Source organism: Talpa europaea (assembly GCF_964194135.1).
Source record: "Talpa europaea genome assembly, chromosome: 15".
Classification (NCBI taxonomy): Eukaryota; Metazoa; Chordata; class Mammalia; order Eulipotyphla; family Talpidae; genus Talpa; species Talpa europaea.
The window spans coordinates 71,798,768-71,823,772 of NC_140083.1; the positions used below are offsets into that span (position 1 = coordinate 71,798,768).

Here is a 25,005-nt window from a genome sequence, read left to right on the forward strand (position 1 = left end):
GATTTCAGTAAAATTCCTATTGAATCAGGCTATTTAGGAATTTTTGTTGGCTTTTTTTTTTGTCATTTTTTGTCTCTTAAGAAACCACTGAGAGATTCAGTCCCAATCATTTGAATGCTGTTACAGGGACCTCAGTTGACTTTATATTTATAAGCAATAACCCCACCTCATGCACATCTTTTTTTTTTTTTAAACATGTATTTTTTTGACTTAAGAATTGGGGCTATTTATTTATTTATTTATTAAAGATTTATTTTTTTATTTATACAAGCACTGGGTACAGTCAGAAGCGTGGGAGGGTGAGAGAATTCACCAGAGCCAGAGCGGGGAGCAGAGCAGGCAGAAGGACCGAAGTACACTGCTGAGGGGAGCAGCGGGTGGCAGGAGAGGTCTGCGCGCCATGTGGGACCCTCCTCCAGTGGCCGGGGAGCAGCCGGGGATCGAACCAGAGCCACAGAGGCCGCGGGCAGCTTCGCAACCCAGCGCTCCACCGCTGTGCCACCGGGGAGGCCCCTCATGCACATCTTTCACTAAACTAACCAACCTTACTAAAGAGAATTTAAAACTTTAATGGCCATTATGGGGAACAACTGATCGCCCCAATCTTTTGTTTCTCTAAACTGCAGAATAGACAAACAAAAGGAGATTATTTTAAAAGCTATCCAAGACCTCTTCACCTTAATAGACAGCCTTCAAAGAGAAATTTTTGAAACTCTTGGAGATATGGAATACTTTCTTTGGTAGGTGTGCAAAAATTTCTGTAAGACAATGTAATTGCAGAATCAGCTCTAAAAGAATCCTTAAAACATGTAATATTTTTTTTTTAAAAAAAGGCAGGCTTGACCATCTAATATCATCCGCCAGAATTTTGCATGAACTAATGAGTTTTTAAGCACACCTGCTGTCATGGTTAAAACAAAAACTTTAAGATCTCTATCTGCATCTGCCTTCAAGTCCATGTGGCCTAAAGACAGTGAGATGACCTTCTCGTGCTTGGCCCAGTGAAGGCTGGAAGAAGACAGTGACCAGAGGGCACATTTCTGAGAATTTTGGACAACTAATGGGCAAGCACTGGAAAGCAGCTTCCAGGCCAAGGAAGCAGATTCACACCTTCCTTGTAACTAATGAAGTGCCCCACTTCCAGGCCAGAGCAGCAGGAAGGAATCTCTGGGAATGTGGGGGGGCCCTGGGGCACTTTCTGTCAACCTAATTATGAGTGTGAGAGGTTACAGATTTCCCCTAAAGAAAAAGGAACATCAAAGTTAGGTCAAGCCACTTGTAGTTACAGTTTAATAGGAAGAGATAGCTAATGTAGCTATAGAAAGACATTCATGGATTGACTTTGTTTTAAATCTTTTTTATTTTGAAATAACATTTGACTCACAGAAAAGCTGCAAACATAGTACAGAGAATTCTTGTATACCCTTTATGCTTCATCCAGATTCACTTCATCTGTAAGCCCCATTTTCTCCATAATTTTCAGGTATAAGCAAAGGAAACAGGTAATCTCTCATTAGTTAGAGAGAGAGAACAGATAGATAGATGATAGAGTATACACACACACAATCTCAGAAATAATGGCTCTTCCTTAGTCCATTCAGCGTTTTGCAAAACTAAGGCCATTCTTAAAATTAAATTATAACTAAAGATATGCTTAAAATTAGGGATTATCTTACACAGCCAGAATACAATGATTATATTCAGGAAAATAACATTCATACAGTACTATTATCTAATCGACAAACCTTACCCAAATTTCAGCAATAGTTCTCTGCTGTCCTTTATAATACAAGAAAACCCAATTGACAGATCCTTTGATCGGACAACTGTGGTAATTTAAACAACATTCTGTTGTAGATTTTACTATCACATAAAACAACATGCTTATTATAGTGAAAACAACAGAAGTTATTCTAATGAACTAATTTTCTTTCCAACTACCAGTTTTTGAGGGTGGAGAAAGAGAAGTAAATAGAGTTGAATGAGGAAGAATGTATCTGATATAGAACCTAGTTAGTCCTGCCTTTGACCTTCAGAACTAACTTCCATGACTTCAATTTTACAATTTCACATTTATAAAATGGGAATATCTACCACCTATGTAATAATAACTTTTTATTCAGAGGATGATAACCAGTGTGCATTTTACTGTATATCAATGTCCACTGTTGCATAAATCGTAAGAAAACATATTTTGCTCCTAAGAGTTTATGAATAGTCGACAGTCCTTGTCTGAAAAATGGAGATACTATTTTCCTCTCAAGGTTATTGTGAGCCTAACTCTTGCCTGTCACATTTATGAGTGAATGAGATGAGTAAGGGGAAGAGTCTTACAAGTATTTGGCATGCCAAGTAGACCAGTACAGTGTTAGTAAATTTAGTAAATCAGTTATTATTGTATGAATGAAGGTTTTAGGTACCCTGGTCAAAATTGCAGAGGCTAATAGTTCATCCATGATTTGGTTTCCACTTTGATTTACAATCTTTAGATTGGAATTGTTTTGAGAAAGAATCTAAGTATTAGATTTAAAGAAACTAGGAATATATCTTCAGTTGTCACTGAAAAAATAGGTCATTTGGAGAAAGCAGGGTTATAAAAACTTCTTTGAATACCCACCCAGCCCAACCTGTTAAAAGAATCTCACAACTGACATTTCTTGTGAATTAGATGTTTCCACAAGGTTCAGACAAAATTGGAGATCAGGATCCCTCTTTCCTTCCTTCCTGCAGCCCCACAGTTCCCAGTTTTAGGGTAAACCACACCGGACCAAAAACCTGGGTATGGTCCTCCTGATGGCATTGGTGGTCTGATACTTGACCACTGCAACTGTTCTGGAAAATGGAGCGATATCTACACACGTCTGCAGGGAGGACCAGCCAATGTGTGGGAGCCCTTGGTCTTCAGGTCCAGGTCCAGGCAGTTGTGGTACTTGGTCCCAGGCTTCCTTACCAAACGAGATGGCCAGTGGGCCAGATTGGGCCACACCAATTTTTCTTATTATTTGTCAATATTTGAAAATAAAAATTTCACACCTAACCAATATTAGTTCTCATCCTTCTTTGAAGAACTGGTGGGCTGGTGATACTGTTATAGGGCAGGGCACCCCAGCCCCCCCAACATGCCTGCTCTAAATAGTTTCTGCCATCTGCCACATCAACAGAAAACAAATGAGACTTTAGTGGGAAGGAACTTTAATACAATTAGTGAACAATATAGAAAAAACAAAGAATCTAGTTTGTAAATCAAGCACCCAAAGTTACCCATCCCCTCGTGGGTAAAAGTCCACCCAAGCAGGATTGGCCCAGAGCAAGATCCCAAAGCCTGCCACAAGTCCAAAGCATCTTCCAGTGGGGACCCACAGAAAAGGATCAGAAATAACCAGACAGTTTGGAGGGAAAAGAGCAAAATCAAAATCAAGACAAAAAATGCCATTGTCACCTCCCCACGGGTCTCTCACCCACATCTATATCAACCAGTCCACGTCCAAAAGGCAAGCATAGTTTCTTTACGTGTCTCTTGGCTCCATGTGCCTCCCCTAGGTCTCCTCCTGGCTCTCCATCCTGCTTCCTTCCTTCCTCAGTCTCCTCTGCAGCTTCTCTCTCTGCTCAGCTACACCCTCCTTTTGGGTGGGGCAGAAAACCTGGAACCTCCCCCTTTCCTGGGTACCACCCTGTTACAATACTGACCAAAAAGCCCTCATCTGGAAATTTTCCCCAGCAGGGAGCAGGTATGGGGCCACCCCACAGTCTCTTGTGAAAGGATAACTGAAATGAGGTTCGTCATAACTCCGATACAGCACGAAAATGAGCTCATGTGAAAGACTGCATTTCATTCATTAAGGAGGAAATTGATAAGGTGTTACAGCCAGTTCAAAGGAGACTCCAAAATCAGGAATGTAAATGTGCCATTGGTGACAAAACTGGGGAGAGCAGCTCAGCTAAAGCTCCACTGCAGAGAATTCACGTCTGCAGCCAAGAAATATTTTGCATTGAGACCTGCTATCTACAGCTTACAAAGTTGTGAAACAGCACCAATAGCATCAACCAGATAACCAGCACGTGTCTCTCTTGAGACACTAGATGTAGGCAAGGCCTACTTCTACATGGAGAACGTTCCTCCATATTTCTATCTCCTATTGTTGTATTTATAGACGGCGAGGCCCCAGTATTTGTCCACCCAGATCCTATAGAGTTGGAATCTCTCTTATTTTTTAGATTCTTTAACTATGAAATGCAGAAATGGGACTAGATAATCTTTAAATTGCTTGCAACTCCTTATTTCAAATTGCTTAGTCCTGCATTCATCCAATGGCTCATACCCACATCACCTCTATAAATAATTTGTTCTTATTCAACTTTATTCAGGTCCTTATCAGTGAGATGTAGCTCCTTTCATTAGTGCTAAGGCTAAGGTGTTAATATGGGTGATGTTTTATTAATATGATACTTTAGCCCATGTAACATCTACAGCTTCAATTACCACCCTGAACCTTCAGCACTTTCATGAAAGTTCTGCACGACACAGCTTTAAACCTCTACTTCCAAGAAGGTTCAGATGGCTATCTGTCACCCCGTAAGGCTTTGCCCCTTCCCCTCAAACTCTGCTCCCCCTTCGCCCACTCCTGGAGAGAGGACAATCTCTACTGGTAAACTGGGTAAGTGAAGCTGAGAAAAGAAGCCATCTACACCACCTTCCTGGACCCCAGCTGGGGGACAGAGAGAATCAGGGTTATAAAGGCAGGATTTAATTGCCACATGAGACCGGGCATGGGAATGACCATATGAGCCTATTATAACTTGAGATTTTATTACAAAAGCCAAACTGTTATTACCTGAACAAGATCAGGACAGTTTGTGGTCAGAGTTTTCACCTGATAAGGAAAGATTCTCCATACCCCATTCATTTGACAACTATTTGAGTGTTAGTGCCAAGCTGTTTCAGCTGTTAGGAGCACAGCATGAAGACAATGAATGAAAAGCTCTGCTCTCATGTTTTACATTTAGTGTAGAGATTTTAAAGGGAAGTTGAGAGACAACTCACATTGTATTTCAGATCTGAGCAGAGGACTGCAGTCACGGAGAGAGGTGTGGGAATCCATGCCTACAGGCAATGCTTTTATGTGTCTGCACTATCTGTCACACATACTTTTATGTCATTAAGATAAATTAAAAAAAAATACCTTGTGAAATATTCAGACTAATTATGGGAAACTGTATGTTTTCTCAATTAATGGATATTAAAAGGTGATCACCTACCACTTGGGGTCTTCACAGTATTTTAACATTAACAAGGCAAGGTGTTCTTGTCTTCCAGAACAATGTTAGAAGGGGCATAACAGGAAAAATAAAGCTCTCTAGCATTTCAGAGAACAAATTTCATATATTTATAAAAAAATCAAATAATTAATTGAAAGAAAATTATGCCCAAATTCTAAATGGCTGAATTTCTAATTTTATAATTCAAGAAAGAAAAGGTGCTTTAGAATTTAAGCTCAGATGCTTTAATGGAAGGATCTGATTCACTATGTACAGGATTCTCTGACGAAAGAGCACTGGTTGGTAGCCAGGTGACCCAAATGACACCAAAAACCAAGAGCAACTCAGGATTCAATGAACGTTGACAGTCTTGGCCGGTTTCACATCTTCGATTTCAGCCGACAGCCAGCGGTAAGTACGATGACGCCGGAGCACCTCAATGGCCTTTGCTTCCAGGGGTGTTGGCTGAATACCAAGGTCTTCCAAGCCAGGCAGGTGAGGCAAGGTCTTATCTGTGAGGTGAACCTTTGAGAAAACAAAGAACCACAGCGAGCACTGAAAACTGGCCAGGAACACCAAGTGAGACACATATTCAAACATTCAGGCAGGTGTTTTGCTCCCCACTCTGTCTCTGGTGAATCTTCTCACTCCCAGCACCTCGGCCTGTACCCCAGTTCTTGTATGCATAAATAAATCTTTAAAAAAAATAAATAAACACTCAGGCAGGCCAAAGGCCCGATAACCACTTGATTGTTTTCAAAAGCTATGTGGAAGTGTGGAATTCACTCAAAGTGCACTACAGGAAAACAGCTTAAGGGAAAAAAGGCCAGGGCACCAAATATCAGCTCAAAGGTCTCCAGTACCATCCTTGAGCACAGAACACTGGCTGTAAGTGAGCCAATCTAAGGTTTAAACAGAAACTAATTCGAAAAGCACAAGCCATCACCCTTGGCAGGGGTGGCTATATAAGGGGGTTCAGGAATAAAAGAGGGGCAAAAGCAGACAGGGCCCTCTCCAGCCCTCCCTGGGTCTACTCTCTGAGCACAGGCACTCTTTTCTGTTTAACTGCTGGGGAACAATTAGCATTTGTTCCTTGTGTGTTTAAGAGGTAATGCAGTAACTTTGTCTACATTTAACCTGGGTGACCAATGCTCACTATATACCTAAATAAACCAAAACTACCTGTGTGTACGGGAAGAAAATGAACTCTGAGCACCCCAGATCACCACAAGCGTATGGTGCAGCATCAATGCTTCATCCTCCCCACCACAGAAGTCTGCATTTCGTTTGCCAGGTGCTATGAAGCAGGCTCCACATCAAACCCAGGCCTGCTGAGGCTACTGTATCAGCACTTTTTCCCAAGTGTCAACAGAAGGGGCACATCAGTGCAGGACATACTAGCGAGCTGTGACAGCTACTTCCTCTGCCCTATCACTTGGGCACAGACAAGACATCTTTTGAGAATGGTCTCAGTTTCCCAAGCCAGCCTGTCAGAGGGAAGGCTACTGCTCCCCAATCACAGCTGTTCCCTAAGGACTATTTTGCTATCTTTCCTATATTTTAGCTTTTAGGTCACCGTCCAAAGGAAATTTGGCTCCTTCCAATTGATAAAAGGTCAATAATTCTTCAACAGTAGAGACAGGACGGTATTCTTATTTTATTTATACCCTCCCTAGAAACACTTCTAGAGCAGTCAAGAATTGATCAATGAGGAAGAGCAGTATAGGAGCTGGCAAGATGGAAAGGCCAGGGCTGTGGGGTTCAACATGCTGTCGGGGGACAGGAGAGATGGCAGGAGACGGGTCAGTTAATAAGAAAGGATTCATTGACCTGCCTGGATTAGAGTGGAGACAATTATTTGCTCTAATTTGCCATAAGTTGAAAAAAATCAATACTTTCATAAACATTTTCATAATAAAATGTTGACTAGAAAGAGAAAAGCAGTCAGTCCTGTATTTTGAGAGTCACTTGAGTCATACCTGCCAAGGGCCCAGATAAGAGCTGCTCAACGCATAGTCACCCCCAAACAGGGTGCTTCCCATTGAAACTGACATTAATTACAATGAAGTAAAATTTGAATGTTATTTCTGCATTCACACGAACCACATTTCAGGTGTTCATATATTTTGGACACTGGCTAGATTTTGGACACTGCAGGTTACAGGACAGTTTCATCACTGTGGGAAATTCTACCAGACAGTACAAGCTGAGCTCTAGACTGTGAGAGAAAGGAAGATCCAGGCGGGGGGGTGGGGGGGGGTGGGGTGGGGGGGGTGTGTTTCTTAGGGGTACAAAGAACAGGAGCAAAGGTAGAAAAAGGCTGAGAATGGGGTCCTCGGGCCCCCGAACAAGCAAAGATAAGGGAGAAGCACGTGAACCAGGGAGACTGAAAAGGATGGCCTAATGAGAGGAGGAAAGCAAGAGAGTAGGGCCAAAGGAGAGATGGAAATTCAGGGTTTCAGGGAACGAAGGGGCCCCTCTGACAAAAGCTGCGCATGGATGGCGTGACATGAGGTCAGAGAGCTGACTACTGGCTGTGGCAGAAAGGAGATGCTAGGTCACCTTGCCAGGGGAGAGACAGGAATAAAGGCCGGAATGGAGGGGGTCAAAGAATGAAGTGATACGGTCAACACAAGTAGAGACAGCATCTTTGACATGTTATGACACAAAGAGACACAAGGCAGCTCACAGGGGCGTGAGCAGAAGAGGAATTTTGCCTTAAAAAAAGGCAGGGAGTTTTTTGGGTTTTTTTTTTAAAGATTTTATTTATTTTTATACAAGAACCAGGGTATAGGCCAGATGTGCAGGAGTGTGAGAGGATTCACCAGAGACAGAGCGGGAAGCAGAACAGGCAGACTTGAAGAAATACACTGCTGAGGGAGCAGCGGGAGAGACAGGAGAGGTCTGCCGCACCATGTGGGATTCTTGCTGGCCAGCCAGGATCGAACCCACGCTACAGAGGGCTGCGGACAGCTTCACAGTGCGGCTCTCAAGCCCCTGCGTCACCATGGAGGCACAAGGCAGGGGGTTTTAAAGGCAGGTCTGTGTGCTGATGACATGATCCAGCAGAAAAGGAAACAGGCATTGCGTCAGAGAGAAGAAAATGGAGGAAGCACAGCCTGGACCAGGAGCGCGGATGGGCTCCAGGGCTTCCGTGCAGCTGACTCCAGAGATAATAGACAAGTGGGAAAATAACCTGTGCAAGCAGACAAATGTCACTTCTGGATCATCCACACAGACTCACCCGCTCCACCTTATCCCTCGTTGTCCAGGGCTCAAATGGATTCATCTCAAACAGTCGTCCTATCAACCTAGAAGAAGGAATAAACACACATAAGTGCCAAGCTGCTCTCTGCCAATATCCAAGCCAGCCTATAAAGCCCCACGGAGAGAGGCTGTGATGGGGGCAGGAGCTCACTGAATCATTTCTGGTTTTTGGTTTTTTTTTTTGAAAAGATATACAACATCCCCCAGCACCCTGAGCTGCGAAGGTGCCTTTCTATCCAAGCTAACCCAGCCCAGCCTCTGTCACTTTGGAGACTTCACTGTAAAAGACATACTCCCTAGAGCCCAAATTATAAATGAAGCTTCATGTTAGCTCTTTTGCAGAAGACACAGAAAGAAGCACTTTACTTACTGATAGGCAAAATGGGGCATGGGGTATGGGAGGAAAGGTCTGTGGGCCACAGCAAAGATGTACTGCACCAGGTCAAAAAGGAGGTATCGATTTGGCCTATAAAAAGAAAATTCAGAGTTCTTCAAATTATTTGCACCTCACAAGCTTTCTTTTTCTTTCTTTTTTTTTTTTTGTGGGACCCTCGCTGGTGGCTGGGGATCGAACTGGCGCTTCAGAGGCTGCGGGCAGCCTCGCAGCCCAGGGCTCAACTGCTGCGCCACCAAAGGAGGCCCCTACAAGCTTTCTTTTTTTAATTGAACAAAATTAAATTTTTCTTATGTAAAATAAACATATCTATTATAATCAATATAGTAGCACATACACACAAAATCACTCAGTCCTACCAAAGACAGACTTAATGTACTCAATATATATCCTTCACATTCTTTACAAATGTAAGATCACACAGTTCATCCTACTCTGCACTATCTTTTTCATGTAACATTAAATCACAACATCATTTTGTCGCTGAATGTTCTAGTTTGCTTTATGGTTATACATGTTACACTGCACATAAACTATTTTACCAATATCCCAGTTCTGGTATATTTAAGTTTCTAAAAATAATTTCCTTTTATAAAATGATGCCTTAATGGACATTCTTAAAGTAGGAATTATTTGTACTTATCCATAATTATGTTTTTATAATACATTCTAGACGGAGGGTAGATCAAAGTATATTTTGAAATGTTAGGGCTTTTAAATACTTCCAAACTGCCTTCCAAAGAAGTGACATCAGTTTACATAAAATGCTAGTCGTTCCCTCACCAAAAATGAGTTTAGTTATAAAAAATTAGCAAACAAAATTTTCCCAGCCAGGTAAAAAAGGTACCTCAATATTTTAGTTAGCATTACTTTAACGCTAGAAATTAATTTTTTCTTCATATATTTTTGACATTTACATCTTTTTTCTCCATTAAGTCCCTATATATAATGATTTGTAAAACTGCTTTTTATTTTAATGACATAGTTGGAAATGTTTTTAAAGTTTGTTTTTGCTTTTTAATGTTTAAGTATTTTGTGGCATATTAAAGTTTAAACATTTCATTTCATCAAAACTATTGATTTCTTATCAAAACTACCATGAGATACCATCTTACACCAGTGAGAATGGCACATATTAAAAAAACTAGCAACAACAAATGTTGGCGGAGAAAAAGGAACTCTCCTGCACTGTTGGTGGGAGTGCAAACTGGTCCAACCACTGTGGAGAGCTGTGTGGAGATTTCTGGACCTACTAAACATAGAGCTTCCATATGATCCAGCAATTCCACTCCTAGGTATTTACCCAAAGGACACAGAAACATCAATTCCAAAGAGCACCTGCACCCCTATGTTTATAGCAGCACTGTTTACAATAGCTAAGCTTTGGAAACAACCCAAATGCCCAAAAATAGATGACTGGATCAAGAAGATGTGGTACATATATACCATGGAATATTACTCAGCATTCAAAAAAGATAAACACATGCGATTTGCAGCAACATGGATGGCGCTGGAAGGGATCATGCTCAGCGAAATAAGCCAGAAAGAAAAAGAAAATTACCGGATGGTCTCACTCATAGCAGGAATCTAGAAAACTTAAATAAGGGACCAGGAAAATGAATAACTATAAGAAAGTGAAAATCAAAAACAACAAAAAACTATGAACCAGAGACACTTTTAGGGGGGCGGGGGCGGGGGCGGGAGGGGAGGGACTGGGGTCAGAATGGGGGGGGGGGGGCTGCAATTGTATGGGGAATATAAAAATAAAATTTATTATTTAAAAAAAAATAAAATAAAATAAAATTAATCATGGGAATATAATGTATAGCACAGTGGCTGTAGTTTATGAATTCTGAATTTCGTATTTGAAAGTTGTTGAGTAAATTTTAAGAATCCTTTAAAAGAAAAAAAATTGTAATTGTGTATGGTGAAAAAAAAAAACTATTAATTTCTTTACTTTTTGGTTTGATTTTATATTTAGAAAACCCCTCTAAAGTTACAAGTGACATAAATTTCTATATTTTGTCTATTGCCTTTTTTTAAACACATGCACCATATTTTTGAATGGATGAAAGGTTAAGACATAATACCATTTCTAGCCCTATATTTTGGAATGCCACCCATATCACATGCTGCATTCTTACATATATTTGACACTATTCCTGGACTTTCTGTCCTATTCCGTTGATCTTAATAGTTTTGTTTCAGCATAAGCTAAACTTAAAAATTACCATTACTTATAATACATTTTAATATCTCTTCACTCATTTCCCTAATCCTTTTAGCCTTTAGCTCTTTGAGACACACTGGAAAAATACAGTGGAACAATGACTGTAAACATGAAATAAATAAAGCTATTAGTAACATGATTAGAAATTAATGATGCTGTAAAACATTATGATTTTTTCATTTTAAGGTCAAATGCTAACAACCTACCCAACAAAGGCAAAAGTTTTTCCTTTGGCATCTGGCTCCTTAATTGCATTAATAATTCCTTTAGACACATCTACAACCTGTAAGAAATGATAATACATGTTAAAGTAATTGTGGAGAGAAAGACAAACAGGGAGAGAAAGAAAAAAAGGACGAGTGGATGGAGGGTGGGAAGAGGGAGAGAAGAACGGAGCACACGTCAATCACAAGAACAAAAATATGATAAAATAATAACATTGTCTGTTTTCAGAAAACTTCTTAAAGAACCTATTTCTCAAAATAAAAACAGGAAAAAACCCACAAAAACAAAAACAATCCTACCTCTCAGGCGCTGAATAATCTCCACACTGGAAGTTCACCTAACAGGACATGTTTGTCTTCAGATGGCTCTCGAGGCCTGGCTGACTTGCCTTTGCCCGCTCTTTCCAAACTCCCCCCTTACCACTCCTCCTAGCTCTGTCACTGAGCTATCACAAACTATTACGCTTACCCATATGGAACTACCAAAAGTCTACCATTTTACTTTAAAAAAAATTTTTTTTTTTTTTAAGACTTTAGACCCAATGGTTTTCAACTGGGGGTGATTTTGGTCCCCAAGGGAGCACTTGGGAAATGCCTAGAGACATTTTCAGTTGTTACAATAGGGGGTAAAAAGAGGGTACTGCCATCTAGTGGCCATAGGCCAGGAGAAACATTCTACAACTGTCCCTACAATAGATAATCATCTGTCCACAAATGTCAATAGCGCCCAGCTGAAAAACCCTGGATCCACCTAATACAGAATCCATCATGCTCCCCCACATCTGGACCCTGCCCATACTCTATCTGTGTGGAACACTTCCCCAAAGGCCTTCGTCCTTTAATGTCAGTGATCATTAAGGTCTCACCTTAGATGTCATTTCCTTTGAAAGGCTTTCCCTGATCCTCAAGTCTAGATTTGTAAATTCCTCTGATGGAATTACCTAAAATCTCCTGTATTGTAGCACTTATCACATTGCATGAAATTTCTTTGCTGACCTACCTCTGACTGTTAGCAACTTGAAGAGAGCAATGGATCTGTCTAGTTAATCTCACTATACCCACAGTAACATGAAACGTGTGTTCATTAGCACATTAAGGGGTCAATAAATTTTCTATGAATGAAAGAAGTGAAGACACAGAGAATGCATGCACCACTGAGATTTACTGTGAGGCAACTAGTCGAAGCAAGTTGATAAAGAAGAAAATGACAGTTACAGGATTAGAACAAAACTAGAAAACAGATCACCTAAATCTGAGTTCAGCTGAAGTTCCTTCATCCAGCGTACTTACATATACTGGCTGTTTCTCTGTCTTCAAGCCCAAGGAGGTAAGAGGCACACCACCAAACCAGCGAATATCTGGTCGAAGAAAGAGTTCTTTTTAGAAGCCCTAAGCTGTCATGAGACCCACCAATCTGCAGGTACTAATGATTAGCACAATCACTTAACATACTAAAAATAATAAAATAAAAGTGGCTGACATTGAGGAAGCTAATAATTTTTTAAGGAGGATCACTTGCTGTTTGAATAACATGGAAAGTAAAAAGGCCAATATGTAAGGATACAGCGGACAAGGCAAAGCTGTGGACAGGCTAGACTGCTGTGTTCTGCTCTATCACGCTCCGTGTGTGGCCACTCCCAAGACTGTAGCCCGTTCAAAGGAGGAGCACAGGGACCAATACGTCAGCCCCAGAGCACAGAGAATTGCAGGGAAAGATGCTGGTAAGAAAGGGAATGTAGAATGTGATGAGTGTAGCAGCACAAACATGTGGGAAATGGAAACATTACTAAATATATATGACGCTGAGATCATCATTCTACTAACTTGGAAAAAAAAAAAAAAAAAGAAATGGTTCACATCTTACCATAAACCAAAACTATAGAGCTATATACTAACTATAACTAGCTAGTAGGGCCAAATTTAACCCCGGTTCTCTCACTCCCAAGTCCACGCCCTCCCCTAATCTAAGGTGCTTTTCTCTGGACACAGAGCAATGCAGAGCACGGGAGGCCTGTGCTCACTAAGCAACAACAACCTAGGGGAGGAAAACCGTGATCTGTCAAGTCAGAGAACACTGCAAGCTCATGTTTAATTTCAACTTGCTTAACCAGTAACTTCTCTTCCGTAAGTAAGAAAGACATACTTGCAAAATAATTGAGGAATCTGTCCTCTCTTCCAAAGATGTCCGACGGTTTTATGATGGTGGCTTCTGGAAATGCAGCTCTCACTTCTTTCTCTCCAACAGCCTAAAATAATTAACCAACCAAACAGATCTCTCAGATGAGTGAAAAAAGCCTGAATTCTCTCCACCCTCAGGACACAATCTGTACTTCAAAGATCTGGTCTTCTTCCAGATTAAGGTAATCATATTCATAAAACTCAGTTACACACACACACACACACACACACAAACACATAAAAGATGTCCTTTCTCTTCTAGCTGTTGGATTTCTTCCCATATTTATTCTAGGCAAGTTCAGAAAGAAGAAAAAAGAAAAACGAGAGTAGGATTCCTAGCCTCCATTTTTCCTTCTAATCAGATTCTCTGGTTTTGTCCACAATCTAGCAGCCTGTTAGAAGGAGAGTGTAATGGAGGCCAGTTAAGGAAGTGGCAGCAGCACAGAGCCAGTGGGAATGGTGGGATGGACATTCATCTTCCTAATCTCAACTGCTGAGCAGCCATATTCGTTGCCACCTACTCACACCTAGATGAACCTCTTGTTCCATAAAAACATGGGATCCTTATTCAGTCTTTCTTTCTACCCCAGCTTCCCTTACTAGCACCAACACTGTGGGTGACATCCAAGAGGACTTGGACCTCTCTGGGTGCTGGCTTCTTGGTTCCAGTGATGTCCTCCTCCATTCCCGCCTGCCCCTGTGCTCAGGCCACTACCTTCTCAGGAACCTGCCTGATTCACTTTCTCCCTTATCTTCAGTCTCACTCTCTTTATTACCACCTTCCCACCAGTATTAGAAAATGTCAGGATCTTCTACCTTAACAGAAAAAAGAAATTCCAATACCACATGCCCCCTCATCTCTTGCCCCCTCTATCCTCTTACCAAACCACTTAAAAAAATGCCTCCTGCCCCTGTCCCCAGGACCTCAGTTCTGCTCACTTGTCATTACATATATTCTAGGCTCTGGCCCTGAACACTTGCTCTCAAGCTAATACCAATTAGTTCACCAACAACCAGTCTCTCTCTCTCTCTCACACACACACACACACACCCACACACCCCTGAATCTTTCAAATCTAATATCTCTTAAATCTGAATATGTCAATAAGAAACACTTCTCAACTCAGGTTTCAAAGGGGCCAAAAGCTCCAACTCTGTGAACTACTCCCCAAATCAACTTGCTATTACCTTATTTCTCAGGTATCTAGAAGAGCTTTTAATATCAGCATTCAGATGTGAAACATGAATGAATTTTTTAATTCCAGCTTCCTTGGACACTTGAGCAATTGCCTGTGGAATCTTGACATAAACGTCTTCAAAATCAAAGTTTCTGGAAGAAAAAAATAGGGGTTAGTTAACACATGACTCAGGATTTCAAAGTTTTCTGTGATAAACTGGTTTTTATATATTATTAAAATTCATACTAAACATTTAAACAGCAAGGTTTTAACCCAAAGTCAAAATTTGTGTATTTTAAAAATATATTTTATTTTACTTTATTTTATAGGCCTGCTCACTGTCATTATTGTAATAACTTAAGGCATACTAAATCAGCACAGACAATATTCTGTATCCTCAAGGCCCAGGGTTGCAGCCTTTAAAGAATGTGGCTGTACTGGCTGGGTTGGCAGGAAAGAAGTGCTGGGGGTTGGAGGGGAATCACTTCTTACCCCTCCTGGGTCTTTGCTTCCCTCAGGGAAGAAAAAAATATTGTGACCAATTGAATCCACAGTAACTAAATACTCATACTGCACAAGACTACAGGGGAAATAAAGTTGACTAAGATCCACCAAGTCATCAAAGAACTTAAAATTATATGATGACGCAGACAAATCTAAGTCAAACTTTTATAGATGCTGGAAAAATAAGAGAAATGTGAACAAAGGGCTGTGGAACTACAGGATCAAAACATTATTTGTTGATAAATGACCCAGACAACAGCTAAGAGCCATTGCAGCCAGCACTCCTGTCATCTGAGATTATCAGTAGACACTGTCCACAAAGGGAAACCAATGTGCAGCTTGTTGAACAGTGGGTCGGGCAAAACCCTCCTTCCTAAGCTCATCCCCGCTGATCAGATTTAAGTGCTGGTCCACCCGGGTGCCTTCATCAAGCTGATGACACAGGCCCTGCTGGCTTCTGTGGGCAGCACATCGCACTGCTTGCTCACATCACACCTACTGCCCACTACATCCCCAAAGGCAGGTTCACTGGGTTTGTAATAGTTGCTCAACTAATGCTTACAGAGGGACTCCCAGAAAATGTCACAAGTACAATGCCTGGCATCAGGAAGCTACCCAAAGCATACCTACTGAACCCTCGGACAGCTTAGGCAAAGAAGAAAGGAGCCAAAGACATACCTGGTTTCCCATTCTCGCCCAACTAGATTGATGACCACGTTGCTGTGCTCCACGGCCCTTCGGATGGAATCTTTATTTCTCCCGTCCCATTCCTAAAACAGCAGCCACCAATCAGATGAAAATGGAGGGGCGCAGCCTGGCACTAGATACTTCGGTACACCCCCTCTGACCCCAAGTAAGGTTCAGATGGGCGATCGGTTGTAGTCCTAACACAGTGCCATTTCATACAGGATCCATTTATTACAACAAAAATGATTCTGAGGTCTCAAGCTCCTTGTTGATTTTCTCACTCTTCTAGACACAAATCAAAGTATATTTTTTATTCAGGGAGTCAAATGACAGATTTTTGCCCACCCAGCTGGTCCTCACGAATTGGTAAAGGAATCCAGTAGCTATCGTCCTGTCCTGAAATATACCCAAAGAACCAAGGCTCATTTGGGAGGTAAATGTACTCTCCCTATTTAGCAGCAACGGTCAGAGAAGTATTTCTTAAAGGCTAACATTAAGTTGACGTTATAGCATTTCCGACTACTTTCTTGTTTCTTTTAAACTCTTCTCTCTTTGTAACCCCAGATCTAGTCATTTCTATTTTAAAGACATAAAAACAACATTGCAAAAGAAGTGACCTGCTGAAACCTCAGGGTGAGGCAATGGTAGATTTCTGTGTAGAATTCTATTTCTGAGCAGTTGCTTAGGACTTAAGTCAGATTGGTAACACTTGTCTAAAATAGTGACTGGGGTTAAATAACCCTGGACAAAGGCACAGGGTTTTTTAAGTTAAAATGAAGAAGAACTAGTTAGCAACTGGTGATGCAGAGGGGATACAGGAGAAACTAGAGAATAACAGCTCTGGAGCAGGGCAAAATGCAAATTCCTGTCTGGCATTTACTAAGTGTGTACAAATGATCTCTCCAAGCTCCATGCAAAATCTGAAAATACAACAATGCAGGGAGTTGGTATGAGTAAGCTCTGCAGCACAGTAAATGACAAAGTCAACGAAAAATAGGCAACTCTACATATAAAAAGCTAAAAAAATTTTGCAGAAAACATGTCAAGGGGGGGTGGGGGCGGAAAATGGCATGGATGGCCCAAGATTGCTCCCTGGAAAGGAAGAATCCAAAGGAAACCAGATTCCCAGGGACAGGGCTACAGGGCACACTCAGCTTGGGAGAGGAGACAGCAGTTTCAAACAGATTAAATCAGAGGGATCAAGGCCCCACACCTGAGGTGGTCCTTCCTTCTCAAAGTAAACAATAATAAAATGAAGACCCCCCTCCTTACACCCCCATTACACCTTCCCCGTACTTCCCCCTCCGTAAACACTATTACATCTATGGCACATGATTAGTGTCTGTATCCTGTTAAGGCTGTCAGGCTCCCTGCGGTCTTGCTCATCTAGACATGCTCAGAGCAGAGCTCAAAGCCGGGCACACAGCATAAGCTCAATTAATACCTGCCCCCAAGTGGAGTATCTGGCATATGTCTCAGTCCCCACAACTGCACATGAGCAAGCCAGTGAGTTCTCACCTATCACTTCTGAAACACATTAATTTTAAGGATAAAATCAAAGCCGATAAGGTGACCCATCAACTTTAGTCACAAAGAACCAGGACAAAAGCTCAACTCTTGTAAGTGTAATGCCAAGAAGACGATATTTGAGAATAAGACTCTGGAAATGAAAAACTTCTTAGAAACAGGAATTTCCAATATAAATATTATATAGTAGACTTAGCTTGTGAATATTCAGTAAAGTATAAATGAAAATGACATTAAAAATAAGTCAAGTTTTCTTTATGGATTTAACAGCAGAGGTATTATGGGTATTTACCATTTTTTTTAAATCTTTTTTTAATTTTTAATTTTTAATTTATTTATACAAGCACTGGGTACAGTCAGAAGCACGGGAGGGTGAGAGAATTCACCAGAGCCAGAGGGGAGAGCAGAGCAGGCAGACTGACGAAGTACACTGCTGAGGGGAGTAGCGGGTGGCAGGAGAGGTCTGCGCGCCATGTGGGACCCTCGCCCAGTGGCCGGGGATCAAACCGGCACTGCAGAGGCTGCGGGCAGCTTCACAGTCCAGCGCTCAACCACTGCGCCACTGGGGAGGCCCCCAAACATTTCTTAAAGGGGGAAGGTGGGTAGCAGGAAAACTCAGATGCACCCAGGTTGATGAAAGCAGGTAAAGTAAAATGTAAGCACTGCAGGCCCAGGCATCGAGGCCAGGGTGTTTCTCGTTAGGATCACTGCAGGCTCTGTGGAAAGGGTCTGTGCTGTGCTTCGTAGGGCACTTAGCACCCCGATACTAATCTCATAAACAAGTATGGCCTCCAGAAGAGAGTCCACAGAACTTTAATCACTCCCTCAAAGGTTCCCCACTACCTCATCTCCCCAGCTTCATCCCATTGGCAATTATTGGCCTAAAGGAAGAACTTTCAAATTAATCAACAGGGACTATCAGGAAGGACTGTTCTAATAAGTCAATGCCAAGAAAACAAGTTATAAAACATGCTACTTGTGATTTTCTGTCTATAGAAGTACTGTCCAATAGAAAAATGAGTCATGTAATTCTGAATTTTTTACTAGCTACATTTCAAAGATTTAAAAAAAGTGGAATTCATTTTAATAGTAAGCTTTATTTAGCCCATATAACACAATGTCATTTCAATATGTAATAAATATAAAAAAAATTAATGATACATTATATATTATTTTCTTCCTAACTAGTGCTTGAAATCTGCTGGGTATTTTATACTCATAGCACATCCCAATTCAGATAGCCACATTTCAAGAGTCCCACATGCTGACCATATTGGACAGCAGAGATTTAGAACAGAGACTGGCAAGCTACAACCCATCAGCAAATCCAGCCAGCAGTCTATGGGCAGTTTTATTTGAACACAGACACTCTCCTTTATTTACATATTATCTGTAGCTGCTTTCTAGCCGTTAAGGACAGAGTTGAATAATCAGGACAAAAATTCTGTGAACTGAAAAGCCTAAAATATTTATTAGCTGACCCTATACAGAAAGTTTGCCCACTACTAGTTCAGAATTTAGAAGAATGCTCCAGATGGGCTCAGTCCATTCTGATTCCTCACTGCTGCTTTATTACATTGCTGCTCTCTCCTAAAAATGACTTTGGCCACTTACATTTGTCAGCTCCAATAATCAGTCACATAGATTCTTACCAGAAAGATGATCTGGCCCAGGTCACCCATGGGGCGAAGGTGCATGACGTCATATGGGTCACACCGATAGGGTATGATCACCTGTGAGCCCATACGACCTAAAAACAGAACAGATTGAAATAGGGGTCAAGCTGTTATAGAGCAACCCCGATATTAAACGGGTTTCTGGCTGTGAGTCCTCACCCACGCGCTTTAAAGGGACTTATGAATACTCTACTACAGACACGCAAAAGGGTTAATAAAAGGTTTATTTACAAGAGAAAAAGAAATAAGGAAAATGTACAACTCAGGGAGAAAATAGGGAAATAAAGTCTTTAATGCGTCCTACCCGATCCGACGACCTGGAAACCCAAAGTCACTTTCAGAGCTGACCGGACGCTGCGAGCTGGCGGAGAGCCCAAAAATGGAGCGCCCCCAAAGCCCACGTGTCTGCCTTTTGTATCCACCTGGCTGCTTAACCCCACCCTCAGGTCCCAGCCACCTTCCCTTTGGTGGTGATGGGATTTGGAGTTCCCAGTGTCTTTGGCTTTGACCTGGGGTGGGGGTGGAGTCCACAAAGCCTATATGGAATTTGCTTTGGGACATCCTTTTCCCCCTAACAAAGCCTATTTCATAGGGGTCAACCCTATTTAATAGGGGTCAACATAATATGAATACCTTAAATGGCACTGATTTAGACAATATTTAAATTCTAGTATGACTGATACTTTGTTTAACAATAGGCATATTTTGTCACACCAGGTTTTCAGAGTCCCCTATTTCCTAACATCATATATAGAAAGCCTGGGTGTGCAAATCAAAATTATATAAATCCAGAAGAGGAGTAACTCATAATACTGTTAAATGAAAGGAAACACAGCTCAGCACTTTGCATTAAGCAACCCTACGAAATGGCATCAGAGTATCTTGAATTCAAGGAACTTTACTTACCAAGGTGGTTGACTACATATCGGCCCAGGAAGCCTGTTGCTCCAAATACAGTGGCCACAACCCCGCTGACTGAGGAACGCCCACCTTTCCCGTGAGGCATGACTGCATGGTGAAGCTGGCGCTGGGGTGGGCCATGGAATACCAACGTGTTGAGAGCAGCAATAGAAGAACCTTAAGCAAAACCCCAGGGGATACAGAATGGCAATGTCAATATAGAAGTGACATGAATACAAATAGTGAAACTTTTAACACTATTTTGCTATCAACTCTTCATTTATTTAAGTGTCAACAGCAATAATAAACACAAGCTGCTACAACAAAGGATCTGTAGAACATGGGAGAATAATACAAATTAGAAAGTAAACTCCCTGCCCTATAAGATGTAATTAACCTAGGAAGAGAAATCTCATTTAAAAAGACAAACATTAGGGCCTCCCTGGTGGCGCAAGGGATTAAGACACAGCCTATGAAGCAATCCGCAGCCACCGCAGCATAAGTTCGATCCCCAATCCGCCATATGGTACAGCAGACCTTTCCTGACTCACCCACTGCTCCCCTCAGCAGTGTATTTCAGTCAATCTGCCTGTTCTGTTCCCTACTCTGTCTCTGGTGAATCCTCTCACCGCCCCCCCAATACCTCTGGCCTGTACCCCAGTTCTTGTATGCATAAATAAATCTTAAAAAAAAATAAAAAGACAAACATTAAACAGCTCCAAGTTAAGAGGTTATAAACTACCATGGTGAAAGAAGCCAAGAGACTGCAAGTCAGGGAGAAGTAAGATAATCTTGAAGAAGGATTCCTGAAGATCGTGCTTTGAGAATGTATTTAAAGACAAGTAATAGGGACCTCCCCAGTGGCGCAGTGTTTGAGCGCTGGGTTGCGAAGCTGCCCGCAGCCTCTGCAGCACCAGTTTGATCCCCGGTCCCCGGTCACCGGGCGGGGTCCCACATGGCATGCAGACCTCCCCTGCCACCCGCTGCTCCCCTCAGCAGTGTACTTCCTCGGCCTGCCTTTTCTGTTCCCCGCTCTGGCTCTGAATTCTCTGACTGTATACCCAGTGCTTGTATAAATAAATAAATCTTAAAAAAATAAAAAATAAAGACAAGTAATAGAATATATTTCCACATGTAACAATGCAGAGAGGGAATGAACAAGTCCAATGCAGGGGACAGCAAAAGACTTACCTGGAACAAACTATGACACAGGTGACATATGAAAGATAAAGATGATGAGTAGAAGTAGAGGACTTAATAGAGAACATTATTTTAAAAAGTGCCAGAAATCATCAAAAGTTTTGATATAACGAGTGGCATGCTTGAAAAAAGAATTTTTGACTTTTAGATAGGTTAATAAGTGATCGGTTAAACCTTCCAAATTTCTTTCCCAGTAACTCGGGCTTTTTACTAGCAGGAACCTTCAAAGTTCTGCATCAGTGCTTAATCTTCTCTATAGTATTGGCAAAGAGATCACCTAGTGTTAGTCTGAATACCTGCAAGGCTGGGAAACTCACGACTTCCTATAGCAGACCACTCTGGTTTGAGCCATTCATTAGAAGGTTCTACTGCATGAAAGCTCGATGACTGCTTCTCAGTAGCTTTTATCTCTATGTAATGATGAAGACCAAATCTAATCCCTTTACATTTAAGCGTACCAATTATATCCCCACTAGGTATCCTCTTCTTCAGGCTAAACACCTGAAATTCCATCAACTATTCTTCATGTGTCAGAAATATAAAACTCCTTTGGATATACTCCAATTTCCAAGTCCCTTGAAACTTACCACAGCTGAGTTTTAGAACAAGTTACCTAACTTTCATGTAACAAACGGAAAACCACTGAAAAACTTCAGCTCCAATCAACAAACTCTGGACCTTAGCACTGTTTTGTAAACTGGGGGAAAGCTGAAAGAAACAAATAGGAATGACATTAGAAAATCTATGAAGAAAAGGACAGCTGATGTGGAAGGAAAAAGGAAAGGTAGGAGGATGGCAGGGCAGAAGGAAGGAACGAAGGAAAGAAAGGGAAAAGCTGTGTTTGTTTTCTGGACATCATTTCCCAGGGGCACTCTGCCCAGAAGTCACTCACTGCCTTTTCCTATCCAAAAGCATAGAATTGGTAAAAAGTCTAGTTTATCAGTGACTGAAACCAGATATTTAAAACAAGTATCACAGATCAGATACATAATAACAAAATAGTAACATAACAGCTAAATTTAGAAAGTGCACCATTACTCTAAGTGCTTAATAGGTATTATCTTTTTTAGTGCTACTTTTATTGCCACTTTACAAATCAGGAAACTTAGGCTCAGGAAAGGCTCATGACTAGCCTAAAAAGCAACAAAGAAAATGAAAAGCAGCCCAATGAATGAAAGGGGGAAAAACAAAATGGCATCCAGAACCAAATAAAATGTTTCAAGGAGAGGTCAGTTAACTCTATCAAATACTGCTGAAAAGTAAAACAGATGAGAATAGAGGATTACAGGGTCTGGAAAACGCTGGTTTTAAATGGTCTTAGAAAGGGTGAGTTTTACTGCAGCAGTGGGAATAAACCTGAAATGAGCAGGCAAAAGAGAGAATGTGAGACAAGTGGTAAGAGGAGTAGAAAGAATTCTTCTGATGAGATGTGGTGTAAAGGGGTAAAGAAAATGAGGCTAAAGGAACAGGATAACACAGAAGGTTCCTTTTTTTTTTTTCTTTAAATAAGGTATAGTGGGCCTCCCCGGTGGCACAGCGGTTGAGCGCTGGGCTGTGAAGCTGCCCGCAGCCTCTGCAGCGCCAGTTCGATCCCCGGCCACTGGGTGAGGGTCCCACATGGCATGCAGACCTCTCCTGCCACCCACTGCTCCGCTCAACAGTGTACTTCATCAGTCTGTCTGCTCTTCTCTCCCCTCTGGCTCTGGTGAATTCTCTCACCCTCCCGTGCTTCTGACTGTACCCAGTGCTTGTATAAATAAATAAATCTTAAAAAAATAATAATAAAAAATAAATAAGGTATAGTATTTATATGAGTATGCAGGCACTCAACAACTAGCAGTTATCATTCACAGTCTATATATTATGTGACACCAATTAAGTTTAACAAAGCCCAGCAAGTTTCTTTGCAAAGAAATCATGGCTATAAAAACGTCCACTATAAATGATGTAAACCAAGCACTTTCCTAGTATGCAGGAGCTCTATGATGGAAAATAAAGCAATGATCCTTCAGTTACTTTTGGTTCTCACCTCAAGCTAACATCAGAACTACTTGTGGAACTTTGTAAAATGGAAGCTACAAGAGGCCAATCTCAAAAACTCTGATTCCATAGCTCTACAGTGAGACCATTTCTATATTTTATTAATCTCCTAAGAATGATTCTGACATGTAGCTAATTTTGACAGCAAATGATATTCTGTAACGTCAAAAACACATTTATGGAAAAATACAACTTTTGGAAGTTGATTCAAGGGGTGTGTTTGTAAAAAATGAAAAGTGATGATGAAATGTAATTGTATCCCCGATTTTGTGAGTGGAAGAGCAAATGTATGTTTTCAATTAAAGGACGTGACAGCAGATTCAAAACAGAAGATGAGCGATGCTTCGACAAATTCTAAGGTATTCTTTCTTCTTCCCTTTCCACCAAGTTCTGATTCTTCTCTCTCTGAGCACCGCTCATTTCCCAGACCGCAGCACCTGGACTTAAACACTCTGTATCAGTGGCGATGCCTTCGACTTAAACGGTGATTTTATAAATACTTAATTTAACATTCTCAGAAATTCCCAGATATTGTGGTATTGTCATGTGCATTGTGACCCGGAGAATCTGAAGTTGAGATGGATTAAGGGTTAGAACAAGATCATAAAGTCAATCCATGAAGAATCTTCTCTCCACTTTCCTATTCCTCCCCCACACCCGCCACCCACAAAAATATTACTCAGAACCCCGAACCCTTACAACCACATCAGAACTCTGATTCTCTGGATCCATTACAAGTGCCCCACTTTTTCCCCTTCCCTTTCCACTGTTCGCGTCCTCTCTGATCAGACCCTTCCCAGGCGCCCTATCAACAGCGAGTCGGGGACGGGGAAGGAAAGGAGAAACTCCAGCGGCATCTCGGGACCTGGAAAAACAAGGAGGCCCGGGGAGCTGGCGTGACAGACGCAGCACAGCGCCGCTGCCAAAACTTTAGATCCCGGCCTCAGAATCCCAAGCGGGGGCCGCCGCTCGGGTGACACTTACGTGACATTGGCAGGGCTCGGACAACCCGGGGATGAACGGCGGCCGCCATTTTCTCCCACAATCCCCCACGCCGGCTCCCCGGCCGACTACGGCTCCTAGGTTGGGCCAAAATTGATCGTCCGCGCCCGTCTGCGCAGGCGCTAATCCGGAAAGAAAGAGGCGGGTGGGAATGGATGGAATTAAGTGTGGCCGAGACGGGTGCTGGGGAAAGAGCCCGAGACGGCAGGGACAGGGCGTGCAGCAGAAAGTGAAGAAGGGGAATAGGAAGGAAAAAGTGTGAGGGTCAGAAATTCAGATCGCGAATGTACCGGAAAGCTCGTCATAGTGCCCAGGCACCTGGCGTCCAGAGCCCCCCATGACTGAGTCGAGGGCCTGTGGAAAGGCAGAGCCCGGGCTGAAGGGGACCTACTTTCCTGACTCTCAGCGCCGCGCCCTGAAAATGTCTGGGCACCCTAGCGACCCGGGAAGAAGAGGTGTAGCTCCTGTGGCCGCGAAGGGCCCAGGGGAGAAAGGAGCAGAGCAAACCGTGAGGAACAGAAATATTGATAGAAATGAGAATGTGCCCGAGAACTACATTCGCCTCGAACCCGAGAAACACATTGTATCCGGGGCTTTGCTCTTGCTTTTCCTGGCGCAGTCAGCTCGAGCCTCTGCAAGTAGGTGACCCCCTGATACCCTGTCTCAGGCGCCATCACTCCATCTGCTTTCCTTGATTTATCAAAGCACCACCACTACCTGACATGCTAATCCAGGGATACTT

General features: G+C 42.0%; 1 protein-coding gene across 1 annotated transcript; it reads right to left on the bottom strand.

Moving 5' to 3' along the window:
* Positions 1 to 5,579: 5,579 nt before the first annotated feature.
* On the bottom strand, positions 5,580 to 24,294 carry NDUFA9 (NADH:ubiquinone oxidoreductase subunit A9; the record flags this gene model as incomplete). Its single annotated transcript, XM_084254973.1, has 11 exons — positions 5,580 to 5,781; positions 8,501 to 8,567; positions 8,894 to 8,989; positions 11,354 to 11,430; positions 12,662 to 12,729; positions 13,515 to 13,617; positions 14,738 to 14,879; positions 15,910 to 16,001; positions 19,098 to 19,195; positions 20,028 to 20,198; positions 24,246 to 24,294. The coding sequence occupies 11 exons, from the start codon at positions 24,292 to 24,294 to the stop codon at positions 5,608 to 5,610; spliced, it is 1,137 nt and encodes a 378-aa protein (XP_084111099.1). The 3' UTR covers positions 5,580 to 5,607.
* Between the last annotated feature and the right edge of the window lie 711 nt (positions 24,295 to 25,005).